Here is an 18729-nt window from a genome sequence, read left to right on the forward strand (position 1 = left end):
CTCACACAAAACTACAATTCCCAAGAGGCCTCGGGTTGCAATTGGCGGTCAAGAGTCTGTCTCCACCAATCAGCGTGGCTCATGCTTGCAGAGTGCTTGCTGATTGGCTGAACGTGAATGACGTAGATCCGGGTGCGGGCAGAACGGCAACGGAAGAGCGTCCCGTGGACAGCGGAGGTGGGAGGCTTCGGTGGAGAGGACGGGGGTGAGGTTTGTGCTCGTTATGTTTGCACCCTGTAATGTTGGGATTGCTGTTGAGGTGGAAATGGCTCCTTGTCCTGGGCTGCCGGCCATGTTGTTTTGTCACTCAACACATTATCAAGTATTTTTAATCCAGAAGTGTGTACTGCTGCTTGTGTGAAAACCGCATGTGTGAGCTGCCCTCTATAAGAGGGTCTTCTTCTTTCGGACTTCGTTAGACTCTGATTTCATTGATTCCACTTGCATTGGATTTGATAGCAGCACTCAGACTCCAGAGCTGCATTTGCAGAGAGTTGGACAATCCCTTTAAATGGTTGCTCCCTCCTTCACAGTCGGATAGTGCTTGTACGTACGAGCAATTTTGCCATTTACTGCTTATTAAAATGTTCAGCCGTTCTTGAGATATTAACACCTCTTTTGCTTGCAGCTCGTTGCCTTGGAGACCGACCACCTCTGCTAGACAGCAGAACGTGTCGTGGACTTACAAGCGCTTTTCTTTTGCGCTTGTAAGCGCCATTTTGAAGCTGACGAGGATCGCTGGAGGGCGCAGGAAGCTCTAAATCCTGGCCAGCCTCAAAGCAGTGCTTACAAACTTAGATAACAGCGGTGGTTGGTCTCCTAGGCAACGAGCAGTAAAGAATAGTGTTCATAACTCACAAACGACTGAAAATTTTAATAAGCAGTAAATTGCAAAAGTGCTTGTATTTACAAGATCTACCCAACAACATCCATCTGTGAAGATGGGAATAGCCCCTTTATGGAAGACCTGTGGGGTCCCCCATCCCACCACACAGGCCATTTTCTGCATTCTTGCAAAGTTTTAGATGTCCCACAAAAACAACTTTTAAGGAGTCACTCTTCACATGCTAATTAACCAAGACTAGTCCCGTGGGATGTCTCTTCCCCCAAAACTAGCTTGTCCTCCAATCCTGTAATCACACCCTAACCCTGGCGCAATTGAGGTCTGCCTCACTGTCGTCGTCATCTTGGTGGAGGATGTCACCCACGTTCTGGAGATAGGAACGTTTATAAAGAGTTGCCCTTTGTAACCTGATAGTGTTGGAATGGGAAACCTGAGCTGATCCCTTTAAAGAGCGCCTGTCACTTACCATAAATGTTATTTTCTTACCTAATATAAATACCGCTGTTCTCCTGAATTCAATAACGTTTTTCTTTTGTTTCTGCTCCTCTCCATTCCTGAGATTTGGTTCTTTCTTCCCTATATAAAATACTTTGTTTAGCCAAGTGGGTGTGGTCTTTAATAGGTGACAAACACTGCCCTTTAGATGACAAGACTAGATGTACATGAAGGGAGCCATATCTTGGGAACAATCGGGAAACAACGCCGGATTCAGGAGAACCGGGGCATTGACCCCGGGTATAATAATTACGCATTTATGACAAGTGATAGGACGCCTTTAATGTAACTACCGCTTTTGGTTGCACTTGACACGGTCATAGGTTTCCGTGGGCGGTGTGCATATTTTGTCATCAATTCTAGCAATAAACACATTAAATATAAAGTATTGTTACATAATCACAGCGCCACTAGCTTGGCCAGCAGACTTATCATGTCTGTTGATAGAATTTTCTGCCAATCCAGATATGATTGTGAATGGGCAGCAAAGATGTGTCATTCGTTCCTGTGGCCGGGTGCTGATGCAAATAACGAGGTGTTACTTGTGTTTTGCTTTTTACTTGGTCTCTGTCATGCCTGGTTCTGTACCCATGTAATGACCAGATCCTAGTCTTTGGCTTGCGGTAGTGTTCGGCACTAGTATTTCCCTTAGGGATCCATGGAGCATGAGAGAAGGACTCTGACTCTTCCTAAATTCTCCACATTTCTGGCAGATTTTTACTACTTTTCCAGTTGTATTCTGTGCAGCCTGGGTTCTTTTGTTCATTACTATGAGAATATGTTCACACACAGTTTTTTGGGGGGCAGATTCTACTCCCCAAATCCACTTCCTCTAGGAATAACCTTCCTTTTGATTTCAATGGGATTAAACACTAGGGGCTCATGCAGACAGGCATTCGACACGAACTGAGCAGGGACTGGCCGGGATCATACATGCGGAGTGGGACAGCCTCCTATATTTCTATGAGGCTGTCATGCTTCGGTTTGGAGACCCTCTGCCAGTCCGTGCTTGGACCGTGTTACACGAACATCTTCACGAGGGTAACGTGTCAATCCTTGGGGTGTCTCTGAACGACCGCTCCAAATATGGCTGCTGTATCATTTGAAACAGAGAAATAAAACCTCTAAATGCACAAAGACTGAATAAAACAAAAGTGTAAAAAAAAAAAACTTGTTTTTTTTTTTTTTTTTAAGTGGTTCATATTTATGCAGATTTTTTTTTAGCCCGAAATATCAACTTAAAAAAACTCTACTTGAACATATCCTGGGGGTATAATCGACGTGAGGCGGGCTATTTTATATTTGAGGATTTTCATGCAGATTTTGTTGTGGATTTGCGAAAGAATTCATCCTATACATTGCATAGTGTGCAAACCACATGGGACATGTGTCCGCGAATCTAAAATCTTCCCCAAATGTTAATTACTGCTACTGTAATACCCTATCTCTAGTTCCAAAAAGAGATCTGCAGCGTGTCCTCCTTGTGTGAACATACCATTACGGCCCGGCTTGCATGTCGGTAGTACGAAGGCTGAAGGCAAATAGCATGAGGAATGTCGCTGGGGTGGATGCCGGGGTCGGCTGTTGTTCAGTGCAACGCTCTGATCTCTTTGTCGTGCATTGCATTAAACTGTGTAATTTGCCTTGTGCATGATGGCCACGAATTGTGCACCAGTCCTTGTAATTGGATGTGCCTTAATGTCTCACCCCCCACAATACAGATGTTGGAGGCGCTGCATCACCCCTTTAAAAGTAGTATTCCTGCCAGAAATATCCCTTATCTGTTGCACACAGCTTCTTTTTTTCGTTTGCACATTTAGTAGACGTGTTTGTTGTGACGGTGCAGATTTGACCACAACTTCATGAATTTATACTGTCAGTCGGTTCCCCACTGATCCAATGGATAGGTGATGAATGATGCGTCAATCCCAATGGAGCTGATGCTATTTTGTTGATGAGTCCTTCAATCCCAACGTATAAAATTGGAAGAAAAAAATCCCAACTATGTTACAACATTGAGCTCTGGAGAGAGCTCACCATCTAATATAGATAAAGGATAGTGTGAACAGAGTCCTTGGTTTCCAAGTACGACATCTGTAATGAAACAGCAGGTATCCCTGTAAACGTCACGATTCACATGAAGTAAAGAGGATAAATCCAGGTGAGAAGGTGCGTAAACCGATAAAATGGAATATAGTGTAGAAAAAGTATTTATTGTAGTCACAAAATTCATTAAAAGTAAATACATGGAGCAGTTCACATCATGGCAGGTGCTGAATGCATAGCGCCACCCCGGGTTTCGCCCTACGAATGGCTGCTTCCTCTGAGGCTTGAAACCAAGGATTCTGTTTACATTATCCTTTAGGTGTATTAAGTGGTGAGCTCGCTCCCATTTTTGCCCAATCTTGTAGCATTTGGGGGGGTTGCAACTTTACTTGCTGGGTGATGGATGTTTGTGGCTAGGATGTCTGTTTTTTTTCTCGAGAACACAAGTGGTGAAGATTTGTCAAAACTAGTGCATAAATGGAGAAAGAGACTGGTGTAAAGTGGAGGAGCCCCCGTGGCCACCTCTGCCGCTGCATTTTGCTGGGATGAGTTGACTTCTAGGATCACTGATGCCAGACGAGCCTGAGTGTAAAGTACAGGATCTCTGCGCACTTTAAGACGAATGGACGTGTTGTGTTATCAGCAATGGATTGTACGGCGCCCACCTACATCTTATAGGGGGGGGCGTCTGTCCTGGCCATAAATAGAGCGCGGCCTGGTGTGTAGTCAGCAGCTATTTCTGGCTCCCAGCTGCCTCGCAGGGAACGCTCGGGTAGGGCCGACCAGCTCATCCCTCCCTCTGTGTCCTCTCCATCCTGATCTAGCAGATCATCCGGCATTTCACATTGGAACTTATCAAATCTGACGCCGGCAGACGAGAAACAATGTTCCGTCCCAGGCAGAGAATAATCTCATGCGGTTTTTTGTTTGTTTGTTTTTTTGCAGCTGTCAATCATCTTTGAGGCTCCCATCATGGTGTCTGTCACAATGGGTAAGACATTTACACTCATGCTGTCCGGTGCGATCATCTGATTGTTGCATAGACTTGGTTATCTTTAAATCCATCCTCTTCTTCTTCTTTTTTTTTTTTTTTTTTTTTTTAAAGCCACATCTGAATGGATCAACTTCTTCAAAGAAGCCGGGATCCCTGCCGGGCCGGCTGTCAACTACGCTGTGATGTTTGTGGACAACAGGTGAGCCGATGAGAGCTGCCTGCAGGGAGGAAAGAGAGCGAGCAGACCCTACACTATGCTCTTTAACCCTTTCCCAACATTATACGTAATAGTCCATCCTTTGGGGGGATGGGGCAGACATATGGAGCGGGCTAGGTGCTGAGCCTATTTCCATAGAGGGCAGGTGCTGACTGTTTTATACAGCCTTTATCCACCTCTAACCACAGCAACCAGAGCTAGCTCTGATCGCTGCTGTTTAACCTTTTAAACACTACTATCCATATCTTACTGGCTGCCGGCGTGTGCATTTACTACCATCGCAATTCTGAGGTGCCATGGCAACCAGGGATCTACTGAGCGCTCCTGTGAAGCCCAGACTTGGACGGGGTTTCATAGGAAAACTTAATATTTCTCTATATACAGCAATATTCTGATACGCTGAACAAGCAGTGGAAGATTTGTAGGATCAAGTCCACTATGGAGACAAGAAATAAAGGTTAAACACATTTTATTCACTCACAACCATATTATTTCTCCGGCTTAAATATAAAGAAATAAATCTATATTGTTACGTCTGTAAAAGTTCTATGTATCAAAATAAAAAAAAATTAGCTCACAAGTTAAATGCCATAAAGAGGAAAAACATGGGCAAAACTCTGGTGTTGCTGTTATTTAATTGCTGCTCCTTTCTAAATAGAAAAAAAATGCAATAAAAAGTCTTCAACATATTATTTGTACCCCAAAATGGTATTGATAAAAAAAAAAAAGAAACACTGCCTACCGAGAAATGAAAACGTAGAAAAATAAAAAGGTTACTGGTCTCGAAAAAAAGTGACACAAACCAATTTTAAGTGATGAGGGAAAAAAACTACCATAATTGTTGTCCCTGGAATCGTTCTGACCTGGAGAATTGTGCTGCCCAATGAACACTGTAAAAAAAAGAAAACTCAAAACAAAGGTGAAATTGCGGCTTTTATTTTTCACTATTTCATCGCACTTGTTTTTTTTTTTCCCCAACCCTATTTTTTTCAGCACATTGTGTGATAAATTGAAAAGGGTCATTAAAAACTACAACCCGTCCAGCATAAAACTAGTCCCTCGTCTGTCTACGCTGACAAAAAAAAAAGTTATGGCTGTTGGAAGAAAAATAGGAAAAAATGAAAAGCGTAGAAACGAAAATTGAAGGGGTTAAGTAGCGCCATTTTTTTTTTTTTTTTTTGTGAGGTCTGTCATCTCTGCTAAACAGTTACAACCTGATAGATATATGCACAAGCATCGGTCCAGCTGGGAAACGATCTCTGCATATGTCGAATTAACCCTTATGAATCTGGATTTGCAATGCACATGTGTGCACAGAGGCTCGCCTACGCACTGACTCTAAATGTGCATCATCCATAGTGACTTGGCGTAGAAACGCGTAAAGCTGCACATTGCATGTTGGACAAAGTGACGGTGATCTCATACGACATTTACGATTCCATGTCACTGCAAGGTCACCGCTACGTGACATTTATTCATTTTATTTGGAGCGTGACTCGCCAAGACAGAAGTCATCCTGGGCCACAAACGCGGAGTCCTGTTACTTGTCCAGTCCACTCTCAGACGCGTGTCGAGTTCTTGGGTTTGATCCCCGACATCGGTGATCACATAATCGCCCTTTTCCTTGGTGTATTAATGCCGTAAAGATGCTTTTGTGCCTTTTTTTTCCTGTCTTTCTTTCAAGAGATGACATTTCTCTTTGCCATAAAACATACCAAAAAAATAGCAAAAAGCCAACTGGTGGAAAAAAAAAAACCTACATTACTTTTGGGATTTCATGTTTTCAGCGTTCAGTGTGCAGGAAAAATGATCTAAAACCCGATTATCAGTACGATTATGGCAACCTCAGACTTTCAATTTTTGCCTTTCCAAAAACTAGAAACATTAAAAAAAAAAAATGTATAAATCTATTAATTTTTGCCCACGACCCTCGTCCGGCCAGTGACTTTTGCGTTGGCCGCTATGGTGGTCATATACGACCATGGATTGTTAGAGGAGGACAGGTGGGGCTCGGTAAGTACATTTTTTTTTAATTTTTTTTAACACCATTTCTGTATAAAGAAAAATGCAGTAGGAACTTTAATGTAGCGACATCATTTTGACAGGCAGAATTTAATGTTGTTGTTTTTTATTCCAGGATCCAGAAGTCCATGCTGATGGATCTGAATAAAGACATCATTAATGAACTGGGCATAACAGCAGTGGGGGATGTCATCGCCATCCTGAAGCATGCCAAAGTTGTCCACAGACAGGTAAGAAGACTCCTATATGCACTTTTTAGGATATAAAACGTCACAAAGGTTATACTATGGAAAAAAAAAATGTAAATCTTCCAACCTCTTGTGTTACCAGATGTTGGTGTTGCCCTTGTAGAGTCTACCATCGTCCAGTGACAATGTCTAAGGACATACCGTAGGGGAATAGTAACTATTTATTGCATTTCCAGGAGGACTAAGGGAGAAACGTACATAGCACATAAAGGTCTATCTGAATTTGAGTCTGTAGACTGTTGCCACCGTAGCCACCATTGATCCGTGGACTGGGGCACTGCCAGCCCGTACTATATCCGAAGTCAGCTGTACCAGGCAGAAAGTCTTTGCTGTCGTCCCTTATGTCTCTAGTAGACCTATGCCTGTGAAACGACGTGGTCTGAATTGATTACTTTCTCCTTCGGCACATTGGGGGACACAGGACCATGGGTGTTATGCTGCTGTCACTAGGAGGCTGACACTAAGATGAGACAAAAAGAGCTCCTCTCCTGCAGTATACACCCTCATGCTGGCTTCCAGAGACCCAGTTCAAGCTTAGTGTCCGTAGGAGGCACGCTGGATTCAAACCTTGTTCCGGACGAAGGGGGCGACGGATTCTTTCATGTTCCGATCTTTCCAGAACCAACAACAGGCGAGCACGGAAGTTTCACCTCTCCGTATCCTCTCCTGCGACGTGGGAAACCACTGCCTGAGCTGACCTTTTTGGGCGACGGGCCCCTTTCACGGGCACCGATCTCCCCCCGAGTAACAGACGAGCACTGGTGTGTTATCTCCAGTATCCTCTTCTGCAGCCAGGCCTTTATTGGCGGACATCTGCCCTGCCCACCAAGTTTCACCCTCGGCTGTACAGAGGCACTATTCCACTGTGGCGTCCGTGCAGCCCCCACTGCATCACCACTGAAAAAGAGCGGATGATGGAAGGAGGTGGACGGTTCCTCTCCACCCCCCCTTTCAGGGGGATGGTGGATGGAGGCTCCCCCAACCCTGCACCGTCCCATATAGCCCAGGCACCTTTATGGGGTAAGTGCAGATGCGCGCGCCCCTGCCACTGGGTATGGCCTAGGGGTCGGTTTTTTCTATGGTGGTCACCTTTTCTGGGGGGCTTCTTAACGGCAGGATCTTTTACAGAGCGCTGCGATTCTTTTCCCCGCGGGTGCGCGCCAGCTGAGGCCAGAAATTTAGTCCCCGGCTTCGGCCCTTTCTAGGCCGCACTCCGGTAGGTTCCGCCCGCTCCACGCATCACTCCTACGGCCCCGCCCACGCTTCTGGCGCTTCTCGCTCCCTGCGAGACTACACTTCAGGATCTCGGCAGCCATCTTCCCCCTGCAGCACGCAGCGCCGGCCGGTGTTTTCTCTCACCTCCACGGAGGATCTTCCTTCTCCACTCAATTGCAGGGCACAGGACCAGGTAAGGAGACGGCACTATCTGCTTCCCTGCAGCGCTACCCCTCAGCTTCCTCATAGCAATTGGGGTACAACATGTCCCAGTCAAGGGGTAAAAAGGTCACTAAGGTTTATACCACCTTTTTCTCTGCTTGTACCACCTGCCAGGCTCCTCTTCCCAAGCCCCAGAGCTCCCCGTTCTGACCAACCTGTGATGCCCAATGTGCCCAGGAGCCCTCTGCCGCTACCGACCCCAGTGCTCCTAGCCCCCCTGAGTGGGCCACGTCCCTGTCCCAATCCGTGGCTTCGCTAGCTAAGGCGATTGAATGCCTTCATGACACCTCTGGGGAGCGGGGCGTTCGTTTTCCTGGGTTGAGACCCCTCTATTACAGGAGAATCGTCGGCCAGCAGGGGCCGCTCTCACCCACACGAGGTTCGGACATCCACAAAACTGATCCGCACTACCTCTCCTGATCATTCACCACGCCATTCAGCCTCCAATAGCTCCACTTCTCGCTCACCCTCTCCAGGGGCTAGAAGCGATCATGACTCTGAGTATGAGTCTGAGGCGTCCATGGACCCGGATTCCCCGGAGTTCCGTTCAACTGTTGACACCCTCATTGAGGCTGTCAATCATGCGCTAAAGGTTAATGACGACCCTAATTCAGCTCCGGATCACGCAGTTTCCTTTACTAGAAACAAGCGATCCCATAAGGTGTTCGCCTCCCATCCGGATTTTCTAGAGATAGTTAAGAGGCACAGGGAGTGACCGGATAAACGCTTTACGGGCAAAAAGGCTCTGGAATCTAAATATCCCTTTTCCTCAGAGCTGGTTAAGGATTGGACGGAACCACCGCTGGTGGATCCTCCGGTGTCGCGTTTGGCTACCAAGACGCTGTTATCAGTACCTGACGGGGCATCAATTAAAAGTCCCACAGAGCGCCAGTTGGATTCCCTGGCGCGATCAGTGTATGAAGCCTCAGGTTCCTCCCTATCTCCTTCCTTCGCTGCGGCATGGGTCGCCAAAGCTATGGTTTCCTGGGCAGATACTCTGGCACATTCCTTTCAGGACCACGCTCTTCCGGCTGAAGCGGCGGACCTCGCCAAAAAAATTGCTATGGCAGCAGATTATGTGATGTACGCATCTTTAGACGCAGTTGACTGTGCGGCAACAGCGGCTTCAAACGCCGTCACCATCAGGAGAGCTATCTGGCTTAGAGAGTGGCGGGCGGATTCCTCCTCAAAGTCTCTCATTTCTCTCCCCTTTCAGGGCGGACGCCTATTTGAAGAAAAATTGGACCAACTTATTTCCGATGCTACGGGGGGGGGGGGAAGCAAGTTCCTCCCTCAACACAGACCAAAAGCTGCTTTTCAGCGCCAACAGTATTTTCGTTTTCGCCCTTTCTGGTCCAACTCCACTGCATCGTCTAGATCAGAACGATCTACACGCACAGACAGAGACTCTCGGCCTTCTTACAAACCGAATCAGTCCTGGAGAGGAAGACCTAGACAACCCAGAACCAGAGGTTCTAGACCTGCCAGATTTCCTTCACAATGACTCGGGGAGTATTCCAGTCGACACCTCCAAGGTAGGCGGACACCTGCTTCTTTTTCGTCATGTCTGGCTTTCCGTCATCCCCGACGAATGGGTCAGAGACCTGGTGTCGTCTGGTTACAAAATAGAATTTTCCGTCTCCCCTCCAGCTCGGTTTTTTCCCTCTCGTCTCCTAAGTTCAAGAGCTCAGTCACGCACTCTCCATTGCGCCATCTATTCCCTCCGCCAAAACGGGGTCATTGTTCCGTTTCCGGAACACGAGAGATTCAGAGGTTTCTACTCAAACCTCTTCGTCGTACCAAAGAAGGACGGGTCCGTGCGCCCCATCTTGGACTTGAAACTCCTAAACAAGCACGTAAAAGTACGACACTTCCGGATGGAGTCCCTTCGGTCGGTCATTTCCTCATGGGAGCGAGACGAGTTCCTAGCATCAATAGACATCAGAGATGCTTATATTCACATTCCAATCTTTCCGCCACACCAAAGGTTCCTCCGTTTCGCCATCCAAGAGGACCATTTTCATTTCACGGCTTTGCCCTTCGGTCTTGCCACAGCACCCAGGGTATTCACGAAGGTCATGGCGTCTGTCATGGCCATCCTACACTCCCGATGAGTGGTCGTGTTGCCATACCTAGACGACCTTCTGGTCAAAGGTCCATCTTTTCATGCCTGCGAAGCAAGTGTCCGCATTACGTTGGATTCCCTTTCGCGCCTAGGCTGGTTAATCAACCTGGACAAATCCTCCCCTGTTTCAGCTCGAAGGATCTCTTTCCTAGGCATGATCCTAGACACGTCCAAGGGGGCTGATCTTTCTTCCTCTGTCCAAGGCCCAAGCGCTTCAACAGGGGGCACGGACGCTTTCTCGCCCTTGCCCGCAGTCCATTTGGATTGCCATGAAGATCCTGGGGAAGATGGTGGCCTCAATGGAAGCGATTCCCTTCGCCCAGCTGCATCTCCGTCCCTTACAACAAGCTCTACTGGACAACTGGGACAGGAGTCCCTTTACCCTCGACCGACCATGCCCTCTGTCCCCGCGGACCAGGCAAGCGCTCACGTGGTGGACTTTGGAGTCAACTCTCCACCAGGGGAGGTCTTTTCTTCCGATCCATTGGCTGGTGGTGACCACCGACGCCAGTCTCCTCGGTTGGGGAGCAGTGTTTCTCCACCACACTGGCCAGGGGCGTTGGTCGATGTGGCAGTCGAAACTTCCCATAAACATTCTGGAGATCCGTGCTATCAGGTTTGCCCTGAGACGTTTTTACCCTCTGCTTGCGGGTCACCCAGTCCGAATACAGTCGGACAACGTCACAGCTGTCGCGTTCATAAACCAACAAGGGGGCACTCGCAGCAGGGCAGCGATGCAGGAGGTCACACACATCCTCCATTGGGCCGAGGACAACCACTCTACCATTTCCGCGGTACACATTCCGGGTGTCGAGAACTGGGCGGCGGACTTTCTCAGCCGTCAGGGTCTCGCCTCGGGAGAGTGGGAGCTCCATCCAGAGGTTTTTCATCAAATCTGCCTTCGCTGGGGGACTCCGGACGTGGATCTGATGGCATCCTGGCTCAACTCCAAAGTCCCCAACTTCATAGCGCGTTCTCGGGATCCCTGGGCCGTTGGGGTGGATGCTCTGATATTCCCATGGCACCGGTTCCGATTCCCGTACGTGTTCCCTCCACTTCCTCTGTTGCCGAAGGTGATCCGAAAAATCAAGATAGAAGGGATTCCGGTGATCCTTATCGCCCCGGATTGGCCACGTCGCGCATGGTATGCGGAACTAGTGCATCTCGTATCCGACGTTCCCTGGCGGTTGCCAGACCGCCCAGATCTACTGCGCCAAGGACGGATCTACCATCAGAGCTCAGGGGCCCTATGTTTAACGGCGTGGCTGTTGAAACCTGGATCCTCAAGCAGGTTTCTCCCAGCAGGTTATTTCCACAATGATCAGAACTCGCAAGACGTTTTCCGCTCACATCTACCGCCGCACCTGGAAAGCCTCCTTCTCTTGGTGCAGACTCCGCGGTCATTCCCCTCTCGTTTTCTCCATTCCCTTCATTCTGGAATTTCTCCAGTCCGGCTTGGATTCCGGCCTGGCCCTCAGTTCCCTCAAGGGCCAGATTTCAGCGCTGTCGGTGTTGTTCCACCGTAAGATTGCTACTAACTCGCAAGTCAGGACCTTCATTCAAGGGGTCTCCCACGTGGTTCCCCCCTACAGAATGCCACTAGAGACCTGGGATCTCAACTTGGTCCTGAGCATCCTTCAGGAACCTCCGTTTGTACCTCTGCAAGACGTCCCACTATCTATTCTCTCTTGGAAGGTGACCTTCCTTGTGGCGATAACGTCTATCAGGCGCGTCTCGGAGTTGGCCGCACTTTCCTGCCGGGCGCCCTTCCTTTCCTTCCACCAGGACAAAGTAGTCTTACGCCCATCTCCCGCTTTTCTCCCTAAGGTGGTGTCATCTTTTCACCTCAATGAAGATATTATTCTTCCCTCCTTTTGCCCACAGCCAAAACTTAGGGTCGAAAAGGCCCTTCACACTTTGGACGTGGTACGGGCTCTCAGGAGGTACGTCTCTAGGACTGCCTCTTTCCGTAAATCGGATTCCCTCTTTATCCTCCATGAGGGTCACAGGAAGGGTTCAGCCGCGTCTAAGGCTACGATAGCCAGATGGATCCGATCGGCTATCAAAGAAGCTTATCGGGTCAGGGGCAGGCCCATCACGGTGGGGGTTAGAGCTCACTCTACTCGGTCAGTTGGTGCTTCCTGGGCCATTAGGCACCAGGCGTCGGCGGAGCAGGTTTGCAAGGCCTCAACATGGTCTAGCCTTCATACATTCACAAAGCACTACAACGTCCACACTCATTCTTCCGCGGATGCGGCCCTTGGCAGACGTATTCTGCAGGCGGCCGTTGTGCATTTATAAGTCAGATGGTGCACAGAGTTATTTGGTTGTATTGTTACCCACCCAGGGACTGCTTTGGTCCCCCAATGTGGCGAAGGAGAAATAGGGATTTTTGTGTACTCACCGTAAAATCCTTTTCTCCGAGCCACTCATTGGGGGACACAGCACCCACCCTGTTAGCCTTACGGCTCGTTACCTTTTTGGTTCTTGACTTTTTTTCTGACATGTTATACTCTAATGTTATGTGTTATATTGATATTAATCTCCTACTGCTTTTGCACTGAGCTGGGTCTCTGGAAGCCAGCATGAGGGTGTATACTGCAGGGGAGGAGCTAACCTTTTTTGTCTCAACTTAGTGTCAGCCTCCTAGTGACAGCAGCATAACACCCATGGTCCTGTGTCCCCCACTGAGTGGCTCGGAGAAAAGGATTTTACGGTGAGTACACAAAAATCCCTATTTTCCATTCTTCTGTCTCCATCAGGATATATGTAAAGCTTTGACGGACTTGTCAAGCGGAGCGAGCATTCAGAGTGAGCTCAGGAGGACCGCCAACAGCCGTAAGTACAGCCTTGCCATCTGCATAGCTGTGGATTAGAAAAGGAATGTCATCAGAAAAAGACCGATCTTTATATCAGATTTTTATTTTTAAATATATAATTTATTTTTTCACATAATAAAAAAAAAATAATAATATTCTTGTAATTTTCCCACAGGCCGCCTGGCCTTATACTTGACTTTTTTATGTACTTTCATTCATGTGGACACTATGTGCCACAAGAAAACCAAAGCGTTTCCTCCAAAACCTTCTCAGAGGATATATGACAGAATTAATTCCTTCAAACCTCAATAGGGAAAAGTGAGAAAAACTGAGCATAAGACTGAAAATAAATAAGGTTTTATTACAAGAATACTAACCGTACAAATAAAGTGAGGAAGAAATACGGCTAAGAACATAAAAAGGAAGATGGAAATACCCTTAGATAAGAGGCAAAAAAACCCCAACACAATTTATGCTCCAGAACACATTAATAGTGGCAGTAGATGACCAAAGACCAGTATATTGGGTCTGATGCTGAACAATTACATGTACATTTATATTATTTATATTTATCATTCACTTCTGTAAATTCTGTATTGTGTGATGCAGAATAGAGATAAACAGCATCAATGCCCATATACTGATCTAAACCTATGCATAGAGGTAAAAAACGGTTTTTAATATGGAAAAAAACAACACTTAAAGGTAGAAGCCTGTGAAACACAGGCGATAAAATAACCAATGGAACCGCTGCACAAAAGTTACACTAGTGTATCAGACCCATCGCACAATACAAAATTTACTGCAGTGAATGATAAATATAATTGTACATGTAATTGTTCAGCATCAGACCCAATATACTGGACTTTGGTCATCTACTGCCACTATTGTGTGCTGAAGCATAATTTGTGTGTGTGTGGGGGGGGGGGTGGCCTCTTATCTAAGGGTAAATCCATCTTCCCTTTATATGTTCCTAGCCATATTTCTTCCTAACTTTAATTGAACGGTAATTATTGATGTAATAAAACAATATTATTTATTTTCAGTCTGCTCAGTTTTTCCTCACCTTCCCCTATTATGAGGTTGGTGCAATTACCTACGTGCCACGGGTCTACTCTCACAATATCTGTAGGTTTTGGATAATTCAGGTTTTGTCTTTATTAATCCTTCACTGACCCAGGCAGTTTTAATCTCAATGCACATGCCCTCCCTCTGAAAATTAAAATATATATATATATATATATATATATATATATATATATATATATATATATACACACACACACACACACACACACACACACACACACACACACACACACACACACACACACACACACACACACACACACACACACACACACACACACACACACACACACACACATATATATACACTCACCGGCCACTTTATTAGGTACACCTGTCCAACTTCTTGTTAACACTTAATTTCTAATCAGCCAATCACATGGCGGCAACTCAGTGCATTTAGACATGTAGACATGGTCAAGACAATCTCCTGCAGTTCAAACCGAGCATCAGTATGGGGAAGAAAGGTGATTTGAGTGCCTTTGAACGTGGCATGGTTGTTGGTGCCAGAAGGGCTGGTCTGAGTATTTCAGAAACTGCTGATCTACTGGGATTTTCACGCACAACCATCTCTAGGGTTTACAGAGAATGGTCCGAAAAAGAAAAAAAATCCAGTGAGCGGCAGTTCTGTGGGCGGAAATGCTTTGTTGATGCCAGAGGTCAGAGGAGAATGGGCAGACTGGTTCAAGCTGATAGAAAGGCAACAGTGACTCAAATCGCCACCCGTTACAACCAAGGTAGGCCTAAGAGCATCTCTGAACGCACAGTGCGTCGAACTTTGAGGCAGATGGGCTACAGCAGCAGAAGACCACACCGGGTACCACTCCTTTCAGCTAAGAACAGGAAACTGAGGCTACAATTTGTACAAGCTCATCGAAATTGGACAGTAGAAGATTGGAAAAACGTTGCTTGGTCTGATGAGTCTCGATTTCTGCTGCGACATTCGGATGGTAGGGTCAGAATTTGGCGTAAACAACATGAAAGCATGGATCCATCCTGCCTTGTATGGAGCATCTTTGGGATGTGCAGCCGACAAATCTGCGGCAACTGTGTGATGCCATCATGTCAATATGGACCAAAATCTCTGAGGAATGCTTCCAGCGCCTTGTTGAATCTATGCCACGAAGAGTTGAGGCAGTTCTGAAGGCAAAAGGGGGTCCAACCCGTTACTAGCATGGTGTACCTAATAAAGTGGCCGGTGAGTGTATGTGTGTGTGTATATATATATATATATATATATATATATATATATATATATATATCTTTACAAAAAAGGAACAGCACAGCACTTATTACTTATCTTCGGGTGCAGGGCCCCAGGCAACCAGTCCAGTGATTGCACCAGATTCAAAGCAGAGGCAGCTGAAACGTCGCCCGGCTATGTGGGTCGATTAAACCTTCAACATTTTTCACTGAACTAATAGAGTGCTGCCTCTTCTTTGAATATCTATCTATCTATTTATTTATTTATTTTTTTTTAAGCTGCCACAAGGATGATTGCCAATAGCCTCAGACGGGATTCTCCCCCATCCACACCTGTCCGCAGGCCGGAGACAAGTACATCCAATATCTCTGTGACCGTGTCCAATAAAGTGGCCCTGAAGAAATCTCTAGCAGGTAGTCCTTATATGTGTGTATTGTCCGCTTCTTTCCCTTCTGGTCAGGAAAGAAAAAGAACTGTTTCCCCTGATATTTTGCTGCTTCCTGCTTCTTTTGACTGCAAGAATCTACTTAAACATCTTGTTCCAAGATTGTAAATTATTCCCTATCCATAGAATAGGAAGTAATGTGCTTATTTGTGGGGATCTGACCACAGAGACCCCCATGGACCTGACAAGGGGGAGCCCTTATAGGACTGGAGCGGAGATTCACAACTAATGTGTGTTCACACTGCGTCTTTTTCTGGCAGTCAAACATTACCGTTTTTCAAGGTGAAGACGCTTCTAGAATCGCTCCTTTTTGCTGGGGTTTTGAAAACCTTAAGTGGGGGGGGGTGTTCTGACTTTTTCTGTGTTTTGTCCTGAGTGCTTTTTCGGTTTTTCTTATGCTGTTATCTGAATTTTCATTTTTTTTTTTTTGTTTGCCTTCTTCAGCTCCAAAAAAAACAATGTGACCCAGTCCATCAACCATGTTTATGTATTTGTCATCCATGTGTCACGTTCCGGAAGAAGTAGGAATGGTGTTGCAATTAAAGTTTTAGATTACTGATGAGCGAATATGCTTGGGTAACGTGTTAGCCGAGCATGGTCATATGTTATCAGAGTATTTTGGCTGTGCTCGAATAATATGTTTGAGTCCCTGCATCTGCATGTTTTGCTACTGTTAGACAGCTGTAACACATTCGGGGATTCCCTAACAAACAGACGATCTCCACATGTGTTGCGGCTGTCTAACAGCTACGAATCATGCAGCTGTGGGAACTCGAACATAGTATTTGAGCACAGCCAAGATTTTTGGATAACGCCCGAGCATTCTCAGCTAACGCCTTACCCGAGCACATTCACTCATCACTAGTTTAGATGGGTAAGATGTGTGCAAACTTTATAATTTCCCTTTAAAAAAAAAAAAAAAAAAAACTTGCAAACCCTGTTGATTTTTGCCATTTAAGGTTTGTCTTGTGTGCCTGGTGTTTGCACTCCTTGCGTTTTGCAAATATGTCGCAGTTGAGGGAGTTTTTGCTTGAAACCTCTCTGGAGCAGTATATCATGATGCTCATGGCCTCCTTCTTGTTCCAGCCTTGTCTTCCCCGGCAGAGGAGGACACTAGTGCTGAGGTTCCTGCGAAACGACGCAGGGTGACTGCCGAGATGGAAGGGAAGTATATCATTAATATGCCCAAAGGAACCACTGCACGGACGAAGAAGATCCTGGAGGAACAAGCTGCAAAAGGTGGGTGAAGTATTGCATCCCACTGATCGAGTAGTGCACAATACTATAATGGGGTTCATATAAGAATTACCATATGACCTCTACTTTTTAATTTGCCCAGGTACAAGCAGAACATCCGTGTTTGACAGACTGGGGGCAGAAAGTAAAGCCGACACAACAACAGGGGCAAAGGTGAGTGAGGGGCATTTTGGCTTTGGAGTGCCTTTATGATTCGTGGCCGTTTTTTGATAATATTTCCATCCCTTACAGCCCACAGGAGTGTTTAGTCGATTAGGAGATCCCTGCGAGGAAGAAAAGTCTGCGGACAGTGATGAAGACACCACCATTCTGCAGTATGCAGGTGTTCTCAAAAAAGTGAGTGCTCCGGTCTCTAGAGAGAAAATAATCCCAGGGATTACCATTAAAGCAAAAGCCACCAGTTCAGAGCAGAAGCCGCCCATCACCACCATAAAGAGACTCGCTCCCAAAATCTCTGCAAGTGCGCCCGCTAAACTAGCCACATCAAAGATCACCCTGGCGCAGAGATTGGGCACCGTCCAACGGGTGAGCGTAGAGCAGGAAAGGAAGCAAAAGAAGCCATCTGCTGCCTTGGCCCAGCGTCTGGGGAAACAGCAAGTCGTCGCTCAGGACAGCAAAGTCAGCAGCAGCAAGACCCCAAAAGTAGCATTCAAGCTGCCGTTTACCATCAAGAGGACTGTAGGGAAAACCGCAGGTGTGACCAGCTCCAGCGACAACAGCAGCGCTCAGATGGACAACACTGGGAGCGTCAGTGTCTTTAAGCGGCTGGGGAGGAAATCCGTATGAAATTTGTATGAAATGCCCTTGGTTGTGTTTTTACGCCTGTTTGGTGATCCCAGACCCCATTGTCATTTGGAATACACAGTCCTGTTATCTCGTAGCTAAACGTTTCAGGGGTTTATTCTTATTGGTTATATGGACTTGTTTTACGCTGCATTGAAGGACAGCCGTATACTTTCACTGCCACCATTTATTACTTGGAGGTAATGGCTGCGGTGATTTTGTCTTTTTGTAATTAAATATTTTATTACAACATGTGCATGTGTTGCTTGTTGCCATTTTACATCTGGGTCAGGGTTTTTTTTTTTTTTTTTATCCCATTAAATATTCAGAACCGAATCAGGGAAATCCTGCCTATATGCTGATCACCTAAGGTAAATCCTCTGCATCTTGTTAAAGTGATCCCTGTGTAATCTCCGCTCATCTCGGCCTTCCCCTCCCAGAGTGTTTTGCATATTCTGACGAGCTGGTTTATATTGGGATGTTGTAAGGAAAAATGGGATCCTGTTCCACTCGCTCACCCGGACCTATTGGAGTACCATGCTCTTGTCTATTATTATGCATTAATGTGAAGGTAATAATGATGCCTTTTTCTTGCAAACGAAAAACATTTTTTTTTTTTTTTTTTCCCAGTCTGGAAAAAGTTCATACACGTGGTCTACAGAAAAAAAAATGAGATTAGGGTTAATATGACTCCCACTGCGCAC

General features: G+C 46.3%; 1 protein-coding gene across 2 annotated transcripts; it reads left to right on the top strand.

Annotated features, from left to right (window-relative positions):
* Positions 1 to 34: 34 nt before the first annotated feature.
* Positions 35 to 18279, top strand: C2H19orf47 (chromosome 2 C19orf47 homolog). Of its 2 annotated transcripts, none has more exons than XM_077285562.1 (9): positions 35 to 205; positions 4331 to 4376; positions 4491 to 4578; positions 6734 to 6848; positions 13191 to 13266; positions 15819 to 15953; positions 17072 to 17224; positions 17325 to 17395; positions 17474 to 18279. In XM_077285562.1, the coding sequence occupies exons 2-9, from the start codon at positions 4358 to 4360 to the stop codon at positions 18026 to 18028; spliced, it is 1212 nt and encodes a 403-aa protein (XP_077141677.1). In that variant the 5' UTR covers positions 35 to 205; positions 4331 to 4357; the 3' UTR covers positions 18029 to 18279. The 2 variants fall into 2 exon arrangements, with proteins under 2 accessions (XP_077141677.1, XP_077141679.1); XM_077285564.1 differs by having other exon boundaries at positions 102 to 210.
* The last annotated feature ends 450 nt before the right edge of the window (positions 18280 to 18729 follow it).

This window comes from Ranitomeya variabilis, chromosome 2 (assembly GCF_051348905.1).
Source record: "Ranitomeya variabilis isolate aRanVar5 chromosome 2, aRanVar5.hap1, whole genome shotgun sequence".
Taxonomy (NCBI): domain Eukaryota; kingdom Metazoa; phylum Chordata; class Amphibia; order Anura; family Dendrobatidae; genus Ranitomeya; species Ranitomeya variabilis.